General features: G+C 38.2%; 2 protein-coding genes across 3 annotated transcripts in view; both read left to right on the forward strand.

Moving 5' to 3' along the window:
* Nucleotides 1-1,558, forward strand: part of fsta (follistatin a) — a 6,386-nt gene extending 4,828 nt beyond the window's left edge. For both annotated transcript variants that reach the window (XM_023406115.2, XM_023406116.2), the window contains exon 6: nt 373-1,558. In XM_023406115.2, coding sequence (XP_023261883.1) covers nt 373-461 — 89 coding nt within the window. In that variant the 3' untranslated portion in view covers nt 462-1,558. The remainder of the gene's footprint in view (nt 1-372) is intronic.
* A 924-nt stretch (nt 1,559-2,482) lies between these two features.
* On the forward strand, nt 2,483-19,566 carry ndufs4 (NADH:ubiquinone oxidoreductase subunit S4). Its single transcript, XM_023406059.2, has 5 exons — nt 2,483-2,627; nt 4,900-4,978; nt 17,806-17,978; nt 18,241-18,314; nt 19,360-19,566. The coding sequence occupies exons 1-5, from the start codon at nt 2,545-2,547 to the stop codon at nt 19,461-19,463; spliced, it is 513 nt and encodes a 170-aa protein (XP_023261827.1). The 5' UTR covers nt 2,483-2,544; the 3' UTR covers nt 19,464-19,566.
* The last annotated feature ends 804 nt before the right edge of the window (nt 19,567-20,370 follow it).

Below are 20,370 nucleotides of genomic sequence, written 5' to 3' on the forward strand. Positions count from 1 at the left end.
CCCACCTTGTAACCTCCTTCCCCTCCCTCAAACTCCCATCCACCCCTCTTTTCCATCAACCCACTTTTTTTCTCTTGTTGCAGCCCTGACTTGCTAGATTATGTAAATGGAAGTTGCATAATTGGGGATGCCACAGTAATTGTTGATGCCTCACTCACACTCACACACACACACGCACACACACACACACATAAATAGAAACATATGCACACACACTCAAACGACTAAAAAAAAAAAAAAAAAAGAAACAAAATGGAGGCTGTGTGCCAGTGGCTTTGCTGTGAGTTTTTTTTTTGTTGAGAACATTCAGTGATATTCTACGCTGTTGTAGTCCATATTCATACAATAGCTACCATATATTCTCCCATATAGCCATTACAGAAGACCAGGAGGAGGATGAGGAAGATGAGGACTCAGACTACATGGCCTATGTCCATTTATCTTCTATACTGGATGGATAGGCTCTCATCACTAGGGGAACAGTCCTAGGGCAAGGAATCATGTCCATACTGTACATTATGTGTATGCTTATTTATTTTTTAAAGAAAAAGGAAGTATACATATAGTTCAGTCTGCTAGATGTTTATTTATACTTTTTTGTGTTTTATAATTTATACATTTACATTGTCAGGCTTACTATCTACCATGATATTTTGTGTTACCACTCATTTCCCCCTTTTATGTTGTTCCTTTTACTTTCTTTTTTTTTTTTTATCATGAAGAAATATATTTGTCCAAAGAGAAGCAGTGTTATTTATTTGTCATGTTACCGTGTAAGTATAAGTCCTCTACAAGCTGTAAATTGCATTCCCTGAGCTGTAAAAATCTGCTTGTTTCTGTCAAATCTCTATCACAGATGTTTATGTCACACATACGTAAATGCATGTTTAGGCTGTGTGTTTATTTATTGGGAATATATCAATCATTTTATGTACATAAAGTGTTTCTGGTTTGTTTACAACTCATAATAACTGACCAAAGGGATTCTCTCAATGGTTTCGCAAAAGAGCATTGAATGCAACACAGCAGTGATGTAATGGATGAAACGATGAAATGGAAGAGAAAAAAAAGAGCCATTTGTTTTTCTTTTCTTATTCTTTGGTTATTCCTCAGTTACAGCCCTTTAGATTTGTTTCCACACGGAGACGACAACTTTAGACATCATTCAATAGTATAATAATAATTTTGTCTCACCACATTAGAGCAGAGGTAAGTTTTGGATGATACTTGATTATTTTGGAAACAATGTGCCATTAACATTTGTGTGCTGTCTTCTTGCCAATGTGTTCCATATTGCTCTCGCAGAGCTCAAATAGGACTAACGAACTGCAGTACTCTACACTATATCAGACTTCATCACTTTGTTTTCTTTTTGTTGTTGTTTTTTTTTTGTTTTTTTCAGAATGCATTTTTATTTCAAACATCACAAGAGAAATACAAAATTCTGTTATGAATATATAGTTTTGTATTTTTTATGTAAATGTCATATGTACATACAAAGTTTGATGGTATTTGTACAGATATGAAGAGTGAAACAATAAAAGTTTTTTTCCTTATACTTTTTCTGACTCTGCTGTATTATTGATTTGTGAATAACAGGTAGTTAAACATAATGCCAGTGCATGTGATTAATTCAAAGGGGAAGTTTGGCCCTAGATCAAACTGTTAGACATACATACAGTTTAAGGTTTGGCAATGAGATATCTATCATTAGACATTTGACAAATCTGTTTACACTGTGGAATCAATCCTTTCAAGGATTGAACTGTATTTCAACTCAATCCAGAGTGATAAGGTATTCAATTTATTCAGATTAGCCAAAATCAAAAACTCCTCTGAACTTGGTGATTTTACCACCTCTAATACAGTATGTTTCAATAAAACACTGACTGAATGCTCAAATAAATTAACAAGTTATACTGCAGAATGTTTAGGTTAGTACAGCAAATAATAGTGTTTTATCCCTACAATCATCTCATAAAAAGTGCATTTGTTTTCTTATCATATGCATATGTACATGCAATAATTATTATAAATGTCATAAATTAGCTGCAATATCAAAGGGAAGAGCTCTTAAAGTCAGTTAAACTCATTAAAACAATTTAGAAAGGGAATGTTTGAATAGCAACCAAGTTTAATAAACGTTTTAGATATATTTGAACTGCAGTTTAGTCAAAGCTAAGTTTAAGAACTGTTGTATATACTGATAATTTTATGAAGCAAAATAGAAGAAAGGAAAAGGGGAAAACATAATCTTGTAGGAGAAGGAAGCCATTTCTAGAATCCAAAAGTAAATTCCTCTGGATGTGCTGGGCTTCTTTCCGTTAACACCCCCATCATCGTTATTTGTGAAATGAAACAACAACATCAGTGGGGTGAATAGACGCTAGATATGTCTGGACATGTTTCACTGTATGTGACACATCCCTGTAAAGTAATTTTAGTTGCTGGCATCACTCCTCCAATTCTCGACCAGCTGTCTTACTCACCAGCTCGTACTGTTTGTTCCTTCGCGTTCGCCGTACGTCATTGTTGACAACAGTCATGGCGTCCTCAATGTCACTTCTCGGCTTGGGACGTTTAACTGTGATCAATGCAGCTTCTAAAGTGTTCCTGAACCCTATCAGGTAATTCCATGTTGATTGTTTATTAGTTTTATATAGATGCGTGTTACTTTGAGTCATTTTGTGTGAAACATTTAACTCCAAGTTGGCTAAATACGAAGGAAGGAGGCCGTGAGTCTGGCATGTCCCAGGCTAATGAGTGACTGTAAGCTAACTAGCGTTAAAGCATAAATCACGTAAATAAACCATGTTAAAAGTTTTTTCTCTTTATTGGGCACTGGGTGTGAGTTTACACAGTTGACTACGTTTTTGCTCGCGTATTTAAACTAACTAGGCTACTAGCAAACGCCAGCGTTACCCCGTGTCCTTACAACAGTCGGCTAGCCAGCTAAGTAGCTAACACTAGGACTAGCAAGTCTGAATACAAACCAGTTCACGAGCTAACTTAGTTAACGTTGTTCACTGCTGCACATATGTGCTGCATACCATTACTAATACCATTCTGCCAGACTGGGAACTTAATTTAGTAAAAGACCCCACCGAAAAAAAAAAGTTAAAACACAATGCATTTCTTGCAGTAACAAACACGCCTCCATGTGTGTTTCTCAAAATACTCGTTAATTGCCACCTTACCTTGATATGACAGTAAATACTGTCTGGGATTTTGGGGGACAAAAATTTGATATAGCATTATAATGTTTTCCAATCGCATTTGACTGACGATGATTATTTATATTGAGGTACTAACCCAAAAATATCAGTGTTTTATTTTGTTGGGATGTATCTGCATTGTGTGTGTGTGTGTGTGTGTGTGTGTGTGTGTGTGTGTGTGTGTGTGTGTGTGTGTGTGTGTGTGTGGACAAACAGACATCAGTTGGTGTAAGATGACTTGATTTACCTTCAGGGATTATGATCTGCTGAACTATACTGATGCACAAGGCAGCAAATTATATTGTTTCTTGGATAGCAATTTATCTGCCAAGGTCTCTCAACACTTGAATATTTCCTTTAGGAATAGAGCACAACGTTTTGAGTCACAATTAGCTTTTGGTTAGGTAAACAGGTTCCTCAAATAGTAATGATTAAGGAAGGGCAGCCAAAAGTTTGCCATACCTCATAGAATGATGCAACCTGAGAACATCGTCACATTGCACATGACAGCGTTTCTTTTCAGCTTGTATAATTACACATTGGCCTCATCATGCACAAGATAAGATCATTAAATAATAGATGACAGGTTTGATTGCATTGCTTAACCAAGGGATATACATGGTGTTCTCCAAGTGAAAATGCGAGTTGATGTGACATACTGGTGATAAGAAATAGATGCCTTTTATTTTTGAGAAACAAAATTCCTTTGGCACAGTAAGGGAAAAGACAGATGAATAGTTTGAAAAATAAATATCTGTTGCAAATAGCTCATTTGAAGAGGTAAAAATATTACCTGAGCCTAAAAACAATTTTCATTATTGATTGATTAATTATTTTTTTACCTTTTGAGTCAAAATAAGCTTTATGATTTACTGTATTTGATCAGCAGACAAGCCCTCCAACCATTACATTTATAATACAATGATGGCAAAGTAGACAACTGGCATTTTAAATTCTAAAACTGGTAGTTATCAGAATTAGAATCTACTTGTTTTCCATTGACTGATCTGTTGAAGAACCAGTCGTTTCAGCACAGAAGTTGATTGTTCAACATTTTGATTATCGGACACAATCGTATCTCATATACATGTTTTTGCAAGTGAGTGCAGTGGAAGTGAAGGGATGACTTAAGGAGCAGATTTTTTTTTTTTTTTATTACATTTATGTGCAACATTTTACACTATAAACCATAGTTGTGTTGGTCACAATCATTTCCCTCTGTGTTTTAATGGAAAAATGAAACAATAAGGGAAATTCTGAGTGTAAAAATTATACATTAGAAAATTATGATTATCCTGGCATTATCTACAAGGTGATTATCTGGAAGAGCCCTTCCCTGGCTGAGCCATGATGGCACATTACTGTTTTGTGACAGGACACGGCTGCACATTCACAAAGAGCTACACAGTCCTCGCCTGACAGTTGACCACAGCCAACATTAAGCACGTCCTGTCATTAGGATGAGAGCGACAGTCTGCCAGAGATTCACCAGACAGAACTAATATGTGGCGGGGGGGCGGGATTCACTCCTGGTCTCTTCTTTTTCACCGCATCCTTGCCCCATCGCTTCCTCCAAGATAGTCAGTGTTTGCAGAGTGTAACTTGCTCGTCATTTGCTTCTTTGTTGCTTGTCTGCCTTTGGCGGTTTGTGCTTTGCGTGTAATGTCTATCTAATCGTTTTCAGGTCTACAAGCACATCCACATCGAGGCTGGCAGAGAAACCAGGACAAGACACGCAACTTATTACAGTTGATGAGAAATTGGTAAGGATCCCTCCCTCTTCAACGTGACACACGAATTGGTGTTTGTCTGATCTACTGTCCTCCAATTACTTTCCTGGAAGATTTGTTAATAAACTTGCTGCCAAAATGAGTTTGTAGTAGACAGTGGGCTTTTGTAACAATATGATGGTAATGGCAAATGTCATCATTGGTAGTTCTGTGTGTGCTCACAGCTCCCATTAATCCCCTCTTTGCGCTCTTCCCAACTTTTCATGACTATGTTATTAGAAATATTACTAAATGGAGTTTAGGTGACAAATTAGTTTAATATGACAATATAATGATCTGTGATGAAACTGAAATACAGATAAGCTTTAATTTAAATTAAAAAAGTAACATAACTGAAGCTATGGAACAACATAAAAGCTTTATGATCATCATTATTATTATGGTCATATTTTATGGTATGTTTCCATGGGCCAAAAGCCACCATTACATACTAATTCATAATAATACAAGTATTTGATCTCTATATTGTTTTCATGACAACATGGCCATGTAACAAAAGCATTAATTAGGGAAGTTTCGTCTTGATGTGTGTTTGTACTGTAGCTCCTATTTTTACAACAATGAACATAAATCCAGGGTTTCAGTGAAAGATTACTGGCAGTCATCATTCACAGTAACACCAGTGTTGTGATTACTTTAGAGCCCTCTATGGTCATGCACCTGTCTATATTGAAAGAGTTACTGCAGCAATGTAGAAAAAAAATGACTATGCTTTTGAGGTTGTAGCTTTGGAACTTTTTCCTATTGGGCTTGAGATGTAGACACTTTTATTTTTTATCATTTTATCGTGAAGCACTTTGTGACATCTGCTCTTTAAAGGTGCTATATAAAAAATTACTTGCTTGCTTACATCTCTCTCTCTCTGAGATGTGGAAGTTTTAAAACTTACCCGAAGGTTCTTTGTTTGGCATCAAATACAGCAGGTTGATTTACATGGCAGTTGCATTGTCTCTGTTGATATGACTTAGCTTGCATACTGTACATGTCTAATCCAGTTATGTCTAGTCTTCTACTTCCCTAAGTCCACAATGTGTCAACACTCATTTTTAAGTTAGAGTGCACAGGTTTCAGTTAATTTTCTGTGATCCATTGTCTGCATCGATAGCTCACATTGTTTACTTAATCTCACATTTGGTACCGTTTGTTATCGATTTCAGTTTCACCCAACAGCATGATTTTGTTCAGAATTATTTGTTCTCTTCATCTCAGTATTGTCGCTATTCTTTTGCACTGTATAAGCGCCTTAATGATGAAAATACGATCAAAAGCTGCAGTAGAATCATAATTGTAATCATTTTTATTCCATCCATTTTTCTTTCTTGTCAAAAGTACCTGAAGAGCATTTTTTTTTTCATATTTTTATGACATTTTGTACTGGCTACGTGTAAACGTGGCCAAGAAATCGTCATTTTCCAGGAATTTTTTTTGGAAAAATCATTGTTTCTCTGATCCAATACCCTGAGTATAGAACCTGGATTTTTCAGTTTTTCATGAAGTTGAAAGTATAAAAGTAACTGCAGGAACCCATCTGTAACGCATGTAAATGCACTTAGTGATAGAACCCCTATGAAGCTAAAATGCTTTATTTTTCTCCTTCTACCGAACAGTTGGAGACTATATCTGCGGCTTTCTTTCGTGACTTTCTGTGAGCAGTCACAACACTTGTCAACTGATGTGGCTTTAGGCACACAGCATAGCTCCAAAAGCACTTGAAGAGTAGGTTTCAGCTAAAAATATGTAATGAAAGCTAGTTCACAGGTCAACGGGTGACTAAGAAGTCACTGTACTTTTTCTGTAAATTATGTGGTAAAGCTGTACATTTATATTTCATCAGACAGGGTCTTTGGTGCCCCCTTTCATTAAGTGTGAAAGCACAGTCTAAGCAGTGATGAGCGTAAATTCGAAGCCGCCAAGTCTTGCAATGTGCCAACTGTAAAAATCAAAGAGGGATCTTTGAAGTAAATGCTTTGTCATTAAAAGACGAAGGAGATAGAAGATAACGGAGAAAAGGGGAGTTTGGGGAGAATGTGGGAGTCTGTTGTGGACTTGTTTTGGGGGATGGGAGGTGGGGGGGTTTGCTGTGTGTGGGCAGCGTCAGTGCGCTTTTGTCCCAGACTGAGGCTGACCATACTGGCAGACAAACCTTTGGCTGGGCGGAGTGTCTGTCTCTGTCCTCTCAGTAGGGGCCACTGAGAGGAACAGCAGAGGAGAGGAAAAAAGGGCCTCTAAAAATGGGGAGGGGGTGAAAGAAAAGAAGCTTGCATGGAAAAAAGTTTGTGAGACACCCTGAGACTCACGAAAAAGACAGTGGCCACTTCAGTGTTGCTGGCCACAGAGGTTCCTTTGTGGCGTGCTGTTGCTGGCGACGGCGGGAAGTACTCTAATGCTTACCCAGACAGGCCAAAAAGAGAGGGCCTCAGCTGTTTACAGTACAGTGGTCTCTGTCTCACATGGAAGAGGGCAATGAGAGCACTCTCCCTTTTGGGCATTCAGCGCATGTCAGCACGCTAGTCATTCATCAAGCTGTCAATAAGTGTGAATTGCTTTCTGGTTAGACCAATCAAACAAAGGTCTCAATCCACTGAGAGGTTATGCCAGGTTCGCACGCTGTCGAGCAGCCCAAGGAGAAAGTGGTGTGCCACTTGTTGTGTAGTGAACATTTCTGAATAACCTCATTTAGATGAGGTTGCATTTTGGCCAGGGGAAATGATATTTTGAATTCACTCCCAAAACTCTGTCTGACAATATTTGTGTGACACTCATTATCTTGTCCTTAGTTCTCGTCTGTCCAAAAAATGCAAACCTTACAGGAACTCGCATCTCAACAGTTTGTTTGGCCAGCTCCATTTCAGACAAATTTAAGCTATGAAGGGCAAGAATCTCCTGCAGGTCAAAAATATGAACTAATCCAGTGAAGAGGATTTTTAATGGATTCTATTAACAATTTTACTGCAGGCTGCAGACAGAAAGAGAAGAGGCAAATTTTTTGACGGCTGATGAGTCATTAAAGTGGCTATAATCAATATTTTTATAATAACGATGGATCAAATTATAATCTGTAATGTGATAAATGTTGCTTGTAGTGCATTTCTGAGCTTTATAGCATCTTTTAGCTCATTGTTTTGGTTATATGACCTGCAACTTTACTGTTTCACTTTGCTCTTACTGCTCTAATCAGTGTTGAAAAGCTCTAATAATCCCACTGTATGCTGCCTGCACAGCACCAAGCAGTAGACATACAAAGATAGTGACTAGCTGCTGAACGTAGTAAAGCTAAAACAATGTTTCCACTGCCACCAAGTGGGCAGAAAATTCAGGTTATTTCAGGTTTAAAGACATTTTCTAAGCAAAGCTGCCAAAACATTCCCTCGTTCCTGCTTCTAAAGTGTTTGTTTGATGTGATAGTAAATCAAGTATCTCAACCAAGGCTTGTTGACTGTGGTCGTAAAAAACTATTTGATGACTTCACCTTACGAAACTACATGGGCATTTTTTGTTTTTTTACCATCTTCTGGAATTTTATTGACTAAACAATTTGATTATCAAGACTGTTACTGGGCAGATAAAATAATGAAAACAATTCTTTGCAGTCCATGCAAATCTTCTTTCCACGTATTTAAAAGCTCCAAAAAATGAAAAACCTTCCTAAAGTTAGGGATTTTTATGAGCAGATCTTTGAAGGCATTGTCTGAATTACAGAAAAGAAGCCAAATAAAAAGACCTGCGTGATGGAGCTCCAGTGCCCAAAAGCTGTTCCCTAGAGTGCCCATGCCGACCTGCTTTTGTTTGTAATTACTGTTTGATTAAGCATGCTGGGCAGCTCCTAGGGTCCAGCTGGCTGGCCACTGATACACAGCTTTACACGTAATGTCTGCGACCTCCCTCAATTAGAGTCAGGCCTTTCGCTTTACTCACTGGCCCCTTGCAGAAACAACTGCAGTTATAATCTTAGCAGCTGCTTCAATATGCATTAATACAATATCTCCCATTTATGCCTGAGTGTCTTGGGGTCTACTCCTGCTTCAGCCATGGCCAAGTGCACTCCCTCTCTCCACATAAACACAACACCATAATCTTAAAGCGCTTGTGAAGCCTTGTTATAGAGTTCTCTAAAGGCACTGGGGTTTTATGAGACAGAGGAGGACAGTTATTAGACAGAGTGGGGAACTGAAGTGGAAGGAGGGAGAAAGACAGGGAAAGGAAGAGAGTATTAAATTGGTATGCCCATTTGATGCGTGGCATGTTCAGTTTGATAATCTGAAATCTTTAGCTTCTTGCGAATTTAGAGCCCAGCTCTTGCTTGGCAAGTAACATCACATCTGGACAAAAGATGTGGGGTTTGATTGCAGCAAGGTAGTTGAAGGTTGTTGGTTGTTTTTAAAGACCTAAATTGAAGTCAGATTGAAAGATCCTGAATCTGTCAGTCAAGATTTGTCATGCAAAGACATCATAAAATCCCCTGATACAGAAGTTACTCAGAGGAAGCTGGTTAACACAAGATCCTCTCAGTGCACCATTAGGGCTATTCAATCGGACACGCCAGTTTGCTTAGTGTCACTTGAGAACTCAATTTCTTCAGAATTAAATGTGTTTTTGAGAGTGTCTTTGGGCAAAGTACTCTCAGCTACTGCAACCTTAAACAGGTATTTGCTTTCACATTTCGAAATTGCGAGAAAATCAGTGTATAGGACAATGAATACACAGAGTCACAATGAAAATTCAGCTATCCCAACTATGAGGATAAATTTAGCACAAGCAGTTTAAGTCTGCAGTACAAGGGTGTATATTCTCTAAGCCTGTCTAGCCTCAGACATAGAGTGACCTACAGTGGAGCAGACCACATTCACCACCCCACCCCCCCTTTCCTCTCCTTCTCATCCTCCTCTCCCACCCTTCCTCCCTCCTTCCCACATAGACAACTTAAGTGTCTGTTTTGTCTGGTTGCCCTTTCATACGGCGCGCTTATGCAAAAAATCTCTCGGCTCAAGTTTGGAGTAGTGGGTCAGAGGATGTTGGTCTTTGAAGAGTGCCAGACAAGAGGCTTTATTATGTATCATCCACTAAATAGTATTTCATTCATTAACACTCTCTTCCATAGAGACTAAGCCTCTTAAGAGGACTTCTCAGCCCTGTCAGCGCCGAGTAGTTTTAGGAAGTATCTAGCTGCAAAGTGTTGTGTTTGCAGAGTGGATAAAAAAAAAAAAAAAAAAGAAGTTTGCTACTTGTGTTTGCCTACACTTCCATTTATTCATTTGTTGTAAACTAGCAGTTCTTTTTCTTTATTTTCTGAACTCGTTTTGGTGTCTTACACGAGCATCAGTCTGGTTTCTAGTATATTTTGTCTCTCCAGTCTGTTTGTTGTAATAACACAACAAAGCATCACAACAAAAACGATAACGTTATAATTTGTGGCGTTGAATTTCACTACACATGTGTACTAGACCTGAAACGATTAGTTAATTAATTGCCCGAAAATTAATGAGGAACTTTGATAATGGATTCATCTGGTTCCAGCTTTTCAAATGTGATTTTTTCTTTTTTCTTTTTCTTTTTTAAGGCATCTGTGACAGTATACTGAATGTCTACATGGTTTTCAACTGTTGGGTCAGACAAAATGACACATTTTATCACCATGGGAACTTGTAATGGCCAGGTTTTGCTATTTGCTGACATTCAATAGACCAAAAGATTAATCAACTAATTTAAATAATAATGAAATAATGAAAAATAATTAGTTAATGTAGACTATAGTTGCATAGTTCTAAAGCTACACTGACTTTTTTCATTATCAATTAATCAACCACATTGTTCAATTAATCATTTTAGATTAGAAATAGTAAAAAAAAAAAATAGCAACAAATGCCCATCACACGTTCCCAGGGTCAGAGTCTTTATGTCATTTGTTTTGTCCATTAAATCAAAGATGTTCAGTTTATATGATATAAAACAAAAAACACACATCCTTAAACAGAAACAGAAACAGAAATGTCGTTTGGCATTTTTGTTTGATGCATTATCATAGTTTTGGGTTAATTATACAGAATTTCACATATGAAAGACATTTTTCTTTGAGATGCTGTACAACACACAAACAAACAAGTGCGTCTGCATCCAAAATATTCATAAATGACCTCCTCCTCTACCCCCCTCTTTCCAGTCCTCAGTGGTATGTGTAATGTGAGATTTGAGATGACCCTCACGCCAGCTGCTTCTTGTTCTCCAGAGTTGAACCACTCCTACACATGAGCAAGCAACATAATATTTGTTTCATTTAGAGACGCCCCCTATGTCCAATCAGTAATTGGCACGCTTTTTCCACTTCAAAGACGTCTGAAGGTGGGAACCGGCGGAGGCTGATGAGTGAGGCTCTTGGTCTGGGTGTGGGCTGGAGAGTGGGGGGTTAAGGGTGATGTGTTTGGGCTTTCACCACATGCTGACTCAACATGATTCAGCTTGGCTGACCTTATGACCCTTCCTGGCTGCCGGGCTGCAGTTTTGGCATACGGGTGTTCGTGCTATGATAGGCTGGACCGTACTTGTGTCATGGTTGTCACGGTGTCCACCATTACCCATAACGAGGTGGTAGCGATGCTACAAGTGCTTTGTCTGAGTCATTCATGCACAGACATCCTTTGTTTATTTGTTTGTCTATTTGGTCACTGTACTAACAGGAAAATTCACTCAACAACAAGTCTTAAAAGTAGGACTGCCAGTACCAATGTGTTTATACAATGTGGCCCTGTGTCTGGACTATTTTACTAGCATTAGAGGACGCATATGTCTGCAGCTCATGATTATTTTCATTATTAATCTGTTGATTATTTTATCGATTGTTTAGTTTGTCTATAAATTATCAGAAAAAAGTGAAAAATGTCCTTTAATCCACGATAACATCTTAAAAGGTCTCTGTTTATCCCACAGTCGAGAACCCAAACACATTCAGTTCTTGGTTACATGAAACCACGAAAATCAAGCCACAACCACTGCAAGTTCGGTGTTTTTAATTAATAAACAATTACAGCAAATTACATAAATAATTAATATTTATAGAGCTGAAATGATTAATTAGATAATCAGTTACTCGATTGACACACAATTAAACGGCAACTACTTTGATGATCGATTATTTTCAGTTACTTCAAGCAAAAATGCCAAAAGTAAATTGGTATTAGCTTCTTCAATGTGCCAGTTTTCTACGTTTAAAAGTTTTTGGCAGTTAATTTTCTGTTGCTCTCAGTAGTAGTGTGATAACGAATGGTTAGTTATTAAAATCATTTGTGCACTTGATTCCACACTTGGTGTCAATACAGATTCTTCATGGTTTGTCCATTTCACAAAGTCTTTTCTCTCTATTTTATCATAGAGTTTATCATTTTTATAACTAATAGTTGAGCCAGAATCATTGTAAAAACAGATGTGAATTTCCTTTTTATGGTTTCTTTTTGTTTAAAATAGTCGTCTTTCTCTAAAGGGGAACAAAGGGAATATCAAGTGATTGAGCAAAAAAGACAGTGCTATTCAATTCACTAAGTGACTGAACAGTAATGTGTTAAGAAGACAAGGTCCTTGTACTCACTTCTTTTCAAGTCTTCATCTACATTTGGTCGTAGCCCATGATGCTCCAAGTCCCCCAGTATGAAGCACTATTCAAAGTTCCCAATGCTTAAAAAAATCATATGTGTTGTATCGCTTCACTTGCAGAGATGAATCCAAAAGTAAGGTCTGACTTTAATTTTTGGGGGGGGGGGTTATTTTCTTATTGGAAAACCATTTTAAATAGTAAATTACATTTATTCTCTTGTCACAGATAATTCCCTTTACAGTTATGCACGACACCATACCACAAAATCTTTCAACTTTTCTTTCACTTTTCATTTGGACCAGATCTGCGAATGATATCAGAAAGAAAATAGAGACCATACTTTATATCACTGAGCAGGCAAAAAAAAAAACACAGTCCCCTCATTTATTTGCAAGCACAGATTTTGGTATACAGTGCATTCAGAAAGTATTCAGACCCATTCACATTTTGTTATATTGCAGCATGTCCATTTTTTCCCTCATCAATCTCCCATCAATACCCCATAAAGACAAAGCAACAGCAGAATTTTAGAAATGTTTGCAAATGTATTAAAAAGAAGGAACTGAAATATCACATTGACATAAGTATTCAGACCCTTTACTCAGTACCCCTTGACTTAGTTGAAGCACCTTTGGCAGCGATCACAGCCTCGAGTCTTCTTGGGTATGACGTGACAAGCTTTGCACACCTGGATTTGCGGGTTTTCTGCCATTCTTCTCTGCAGATCCTCTCAGGCTCTGTCAGGTTGGACGGGGACTGTTGGTGCACAACTGTTTTCAGGTCTCTCCTGAGATGTATGATTGGATTCAAGTTAGGGCTCTGGCTGAGCCACTCAAGGACATTCAGAGAGTTGTCCCTAAGCCGCTCCTATGAGGTCTTCGCTGTACTTAGAGTCATTGGCCGGTTGTAAGGTAAACCTTCGGCCCAGTTTGAGTTCCTGAGCGCTCTGGACCAGGTTTTAGTGAAGAATATCTCTGTACTTTGCTCTGTTCAGCTTTCCCTCAACTCTGACCAATCTCCCTGTCCCTGCTGCTGAAAAACACCCCCACAGCATGATGCTGCCACCACCATGCTTCACTGTCAGGTGCCTGGTTTCCTCCAGACATGACACTTAGAATTGAGTCCAGACTGCTCAATCTTGGTTTCATCAGACCAGCGAATCTTGTTTGCCTGAGAGTCCTTCAGGTGCTTTTTTTTCCAAACCTCTAGCAGATTTCATGTGTCTTTCACTGAGGAGAGGCTTCAGTCTGGCCAGATCAGTGGAGTGCTGCGGTGATGGTTGTCCTTCTGGAAATTTCTCCCACCTCCACACAGGACCTTTGGAGCCAGAGTGACCATCATGTTCTTGGTCACCTTTTCTTTTTTTTTCCCCAAGACCCTTCTCTGCTGATTGCTCAGTTTCGTCAGGCAGCCAGCTCCGGTTGTTCCAAGCTTCTTCCATTTAAGAATTATGGAGGCCACTGTGCTCTTGGGAACCTTCAGTGCAGCAGAAAGTTTTGGTTTTGGCTTGGTTTTTGCTCTCATATGCATTATCAGCTGTGCATCTATTATCAATGTGTAGAAATCTCTCAAAGATGATCAAGAAAAATGGGAGGCACCAGAGTTAATATCCATCCATCCATCCATCCATCCATCCATCCATCCATCCATCCATCCATCCAATTTAAATGATTTTAGTACAACAAAATGTGAGAAAAGTGAATGGGTCTGAATGCACTGTATTACTTCGTACTTGAACACTGCATTTCTGCTGTTTAGCCTTCAAACTTTCCAGAGTTGTCAAATCCCGTCTCGTGGTATGATAAACCGCTGTGCAGTGTTTTGTTTTAGTTCTGATAACCCTTCAAACTCATGGATCTATTACTCAAACTGGACTTCTAGGAGCCTCTTACATTTTTTGGACACAGTGCTGTTTTTGTTCTGAATGCCTGCTAACAAGAACTACATATATATATATAAAAGTATGTGTATATATATATATATATATATATATATATATATATATATACTTTTATTTCTTTTTGATATCTTGTTATTTCCTACAGTTTCTCCTCACTTAAGCACATTTAGATTTTTTCTCTTGTTTACACAGAAATCTTCCATCCCAGATCTCTGTTGGAGCATTAGGGGTACCAGCTTTCAGCATTCTGGTGGGCCCAGCGGCCCCACAGCGACAAGCCCCTATGCTCTTTATTTGGCACGTAGCCTGGAGGTGTCAGAAATATCGACACGCTTTCACGTGACGGAGACTTTGCCAGCCTTTTTCCCCCCTTTCTTAAGCCCTGCATTCTGTCTGCCCAGCCAGGTATTGTAGGGCCCCGTGAAGGCCCTGTGAATAGTGTCAAACTTGATAGTTCTCATTTTGCTTCCTGTACATGGCAGAAGAAAAAGTGCCCACCGTGTGGGTTTTCCTTTTGTGATGGCCCTCTCTAGTCTTCCTGGGAACACACCACATTCCAGCCACAATCATTCCCTTTGTGAATCTGGGTATTGTGGGTGAGTCTGTTATGCCAATAACCCTCCTAGCTTTCAGTGTAATGCGTGCAAGTATCATAGAAAGTCTAGACTCGTATTTTTTGCAAACAATGCCAGATAATGAGCGGTGTGTTTTCAGTGATTTGGCAGAGTTTTTGTTTTGACACATCCTCCCTCATTCATGAAGGATCTTTTGTGCTCATCCACGCCTAAGATGTGATTTAAGGTCTGCTACATCTGGACAAATTATGGCACCACTTTACCATACATGGGCCTCATGTGTCAGTTATGGTTTATGTAACGCACATACGCGTAACCATAGTCTGCTCTGCTAATCCCAAGGGCATCATTTCTAATGTGTCTCGGAGAGGGATTTTCATGCAGCCATCCCCTTGAACAGACCAGACCACAGAATTGCTAAATGTTTCTGACTGCTAATTTTATTTGCCTCAATTCCAAAGGTACTATTTGTACATGATTTTTCTCCTCAATTTACAACTCCAAATTTGTTATGGTTCAATGTGCACAAGGAAGTTTTGTTCTCAGGAAGTTTTTCTTACCTCGCTTTTTGAGTACAGATCTTTATCCACTGAAAATAAAAAAGGATATCCTGCTGAAAGAAAAATTTAAAAACATTTTTAATTACCTGCAGAAAAAAATGACCCTGGCTCTCTCACACTGTCTTGTGTATGATTGTGTCATGAACTGTCCACCATTACCCCCTTTGGGTGAAGGGAACATGTTTTCCTCCTCTCTGTGACAAGAGGGAATTGTTAAGGTTAAGTAGATAGGGCAGCCGGAAATAATTACCGAGCACTTGTGAAGTTTTTTTTCCCCCTTTTGTTCGTCTTTTCCCTTTCATTTTAACAATCTTTTCAATGTGCAGATCTTGTTTATGATTAAATTCAGTCTGGTCTTGCCTCTTAGCATGGCAAAAGATATTTCACTGAAACGAGCAATAGTTAAGCAATTGGACCTGTAATTTCTTAGGCTTAAATACCATTGGAAGCTCCTTTGCCCAAGGAAAGGCGGGCTTTTGTGTAGAGTTCATGCAAAACGACCCCCTTTCTACAAATCAACTGGCAGATGACAGACAATGATGAAAATTTGATTCTTTGAAGTTGTAATGGCCATTGAAATGTGTAAAATTCTTGTATTGAAAGGAGAGCACCCTGGAAAGCCCTCAGTCTTGGGTGGCTGCTGCCTGCATGCTGGGAGGTTCGTCTGTGTTTTGTCGCCGACTTCCCATTGCTTGTTTGCTAATTCCCTGAAGAATCAGACCAGATCCTTGATAGGCGCTTGAAGGGGCTCCAGTTGCTCAGGAATATGCATTTAGTACGCCCAAAGGCCCCTCCTCCTCCTCTTGTCGCGCTGGCCTACTTTCTGATGGTCTGGAATAAATCACCTCAAGTATTAGGCATTAATTTCATTCACCTCAATGCAAAAGAGTATGAATAACAGCATAAAGATGGCTATTATATTCTTCTTATTTGGGTTTCTTTTTTTTGGTCCACATATGTAAGTTATGGCTTTCTGGTTTTCTTTGTTATAGTGCTTTTGTTCAGTTACACTAAAATCATGCACAAATTTAAAGTCAAAAAAACTAAAATTTGAATTATTGAACTGTTGCCTGATAAAAGTACTCAGCCCATTAAACACTGATGGACGTTTACAAGCTCCACATAAAAAAAAGAAAAAAAAGAAAGGAAATCGCAGCAAAATACTGACAAGTTTAGTCTCAGGAAAGATCTATGTGCAGTTGTAACAGTTGCTCTGGCAAAAGAGACCAAAATGCCCACAGAGTGATCATCAGATCACAGAAACAATAAAAATACTATCCAAACTTTTAGTTTGTTTTACAGTGCCTATAAAAAGTGTTCACTGCGGATTGTTCATATTTTATTGTTTTTCTGACACTGAAGATGCATTTGAGCTTTTTTTGACCCTGATATTTTAAAGTGAAAATAAATCTCTACTGACTGATGTGAAGCATCAAAATACAAAACACAAAGCAGTTGATTACCTAAGTACTTTTTATAGCCACTGAACATTTTCCTAACCACATCTTTTCTGACATTAAGAAGATGCTGTCAGAGTTTAAAGTTGTATTTTTTAACACCTGCGAACTAACTTTCAGATGGCCTGTCTCAACAAACGCACACGCATATATCTTTTCATCAACCCTTGTTCTTTGCAGGGGAAGAAAAAAGACATCAATCACCAAGTAAAATGAAAGTCAGAGGGTTGTGGTGGACCACCGGGTGGTCTCCAACCAGAAACATGTCAATTAGTTATTTTCATACACATGGTTAGCATAAAAAAGTTGCTCAGTTGAACCCTCTTCCAAGTTCCATGTTTTATTGTTTACAAAGGAGTTAGATTGATAAATTATTATTAATTGTTTAGTTTTTGTAAATGCCTTCTCACATCAAATCAGCATCAGTGTGTTGTGTGCAACATGGGATTTGAGCGACAACGATTAGTTGATTGACAGAAAATTAATCAGCAGCAACTTTGATAGTTATTATTTATTATTGATTTAATTAAAATAACTGTTACTTGAGCTGTGCATGGGATTGTTATTTAAAAGCAATGAAATGTGGTCAAACTAGGACTTTTCTATGAATTTGTTAAAGATAACTTTAGTATATTTATTTATGATGTTCTCCAGTCTGACATTAACTTATTAACTCATTAACTCTGTTACTTACTGTATAATGTGCTTCTGTCTGTCTCTCCATAGGACATCAGCCCTGTGACAGGGGTTCCAGAGGAGCACATCAAGACGCGCAAGGTTCACATATTTGTACCTGCTAAAACAGCCATGCAGTCGGGAATCAACAGCACCAAAAAGTGGAAGATGGACTTTGATACCAGAGAGCGCTGGGAGAACCCGCTGATGGGCTGGGCCTCAACGTAAGAATCTCCTGCCAATTTCTACAACACATAAAACTCAATGAGTCTTTATTATATATATTTGTTGTATATATGCTTTTTTGCTTTTCTGTGTTGTGATAATAGTTTCTTCATACATCTATTAATAAGGGGTTGATGAGTGGGCATTACTCTTGGCAAATGATTTTTGGTTAAATAGCATTTGGATCATAGAGCATTTCTTATGATATTTGCCTCCAGTGATGTCACCATTATGAGGCTAACAGCTCTTTCTGCCTTTCAGGGCTGATCCCTTATCCAACATGGTGCTCTCTTTCTCCTCCAAGGAAGATGCCATTGCTTTTGCTGAGAAAAATGGTACGAAATCTAAGAATTGTCAAGATTTTAGATAGACCTTAACTTTTAAAACAATACACATAACAGTGATTGCAGTGACTGTTTTAAAGTGCACACCATCGCTTTGAGTTTTACCAAAACTGAATCAGTGACTGATAGACAAACAGTAGATTCAGATTGTTGGTTGGAGGATTGTGATGCTCATATCTGTTGAGTTGTGTGCCAGTTTTGCTGTACTGACTGCATCATAGATCATCAGGTTGGTGCAGGATTAGCTAGATTTAATCTGGATTCATATGAACTTTGATCAAATAGTGTCAGTTACAGCATCACATAATGTAAAGCATCAGTTGGTCACTTGACCATCCTGAGTGGTAACTGAAAGCTTTTTTTATATATAGATATAGATATAGATATAGATATTTAATTTAAACAGATTTCAATTATACATTGACTATGAAAGAAACTAAATTTTGGACACTGGTATAAAAATCTGGATAACAGATTTAACCCTCTGAATGTGATATGCTGCAGTTTATTCTCAGCAGCAGATAAATCGGTAATCAGATGAATCAGTCTAGCAGAGACCATCATACTCTCTCTGGATCTTGACAATGTTATATATTTTAAAAACACAGTTTATTAAACTTTTCAGACCAGGACTGTGATATTCATAGCAGTAAAACCGCTCCTGTTAAAATCGCTTTATTGCAACAAAAAGCCTTATGACAAATCAAGTAATAAAACATTAAAAGATTTTGTTTGATGGGCCAACAAGATCATGTGAAACAGTCCTCTGTTAATTAACGTTAAAGATGGCTTTCTGTCGACCAACTGAAAGTTCACTTTGACTCAGAGAACTGAACCATCTGGGAGAGTTTGTTCAAACTCAGCAAAGAAACTGCCTTACTCTGTTTATTGCACCATGAAAGCGATTAGTGCAGTTCTGACTACACACAGCCTGTTGATGTCTACAAAACACCTCATTGTGGTTGGAACTCATCCAAAGTGAACATACGTGACGTTCTCGCCCCCATCACTTACTCTCATAATGTTTTTGCTTCAGGTTGGAGCTACGATATAACTGACAAGAGAAGCTCAAAGCCCCGGGTGAAATCCTACGGCGCAAACTTCTCTTGGGACAAGAGGACCAGGAGGTCCGCTAAGTAAACTGAAGACGCACATCTGTTAGTTGGCTTGACCTCATTATGTCCCACAACAGACCTGTATCATTCTTGTCAATAAATGCATAATTATATATGTGGAAACCAAACATTTGGGTCATTATCGCTTTTATTCTTCAAACATTCACCTCATTACTGACTACCTAACATAGTCCACTCGATTAATGAAGTGTTTGTCCTGAGTCGAGTTGTGCAACAGCAAAACAAAGGGGAACATATTATTACAATTAGAACCTGTTTAAAGACAGGGATAAATATATCTGTGGGCCAAAACCAGTGACATTTTTCCCGCATGAGTGTTTGTTTCCATCCTGTTACCTGAATTGTTTCAGTGTTTGGAGAGCAGCACAACTGAAAAATAAATAAATAGGAACTTGGAACCTTATTTTCTCAAAGGCTAACAATTGTTTTAACTGCAGCATCTGCAGAGTTTTACAATGACCCACATAATACGATTACTAACAATTACTTTCACTATTGAGTGATTGATTTATTTGAAAACATTTCATAAGGCCAAACATTTTTGTTTTGTCTGAGCAACAGGATAAACCCCAAAAATATTTAACATTTACTATATGAATAACAAACAAAAGCGGATGAAGGAGAAAGCTGGAAATGAGGAATGGTTAATGGTTAATTTTCTGCCATAGGTTGACTCTGCCAGTAGAACTTTATCGAGCTCTACATAACATCATATAAAAAAAACTGTTAAATTTAGGTCTCATGGTTGAGTGAGGTTCAAAAGAGCCTAACCATCCTTTTCACAGGTTTATAGCCCAATTCTAAATGGTGAACAAAATAGTAAGACTTGTAATGTAGGAGAGTTAGTCCGCATTTGATGTAGACATGTTTTATGTGAAGCACATGCTGATTTCCATTTTTGGTTTTGGAAA

The sequence above is a fragment of the Seriola lalandi genome, unplaced genomic scaffold (genome assembly GCF_002814215.2).
Source record: "Seriola lalandi dorsalis isolate HSWRI2012SDOR001 ecotype SW California unplaced genomic scaffold, Sedor1 jcf7180002054294, whole genome shotgun sequence".
Lineage (NCBI taxonomy): Eukaryota > Metazoa > Chordata > Actinopteri > Carangiformes > Carangidae > Seriola > Seriola lalandi.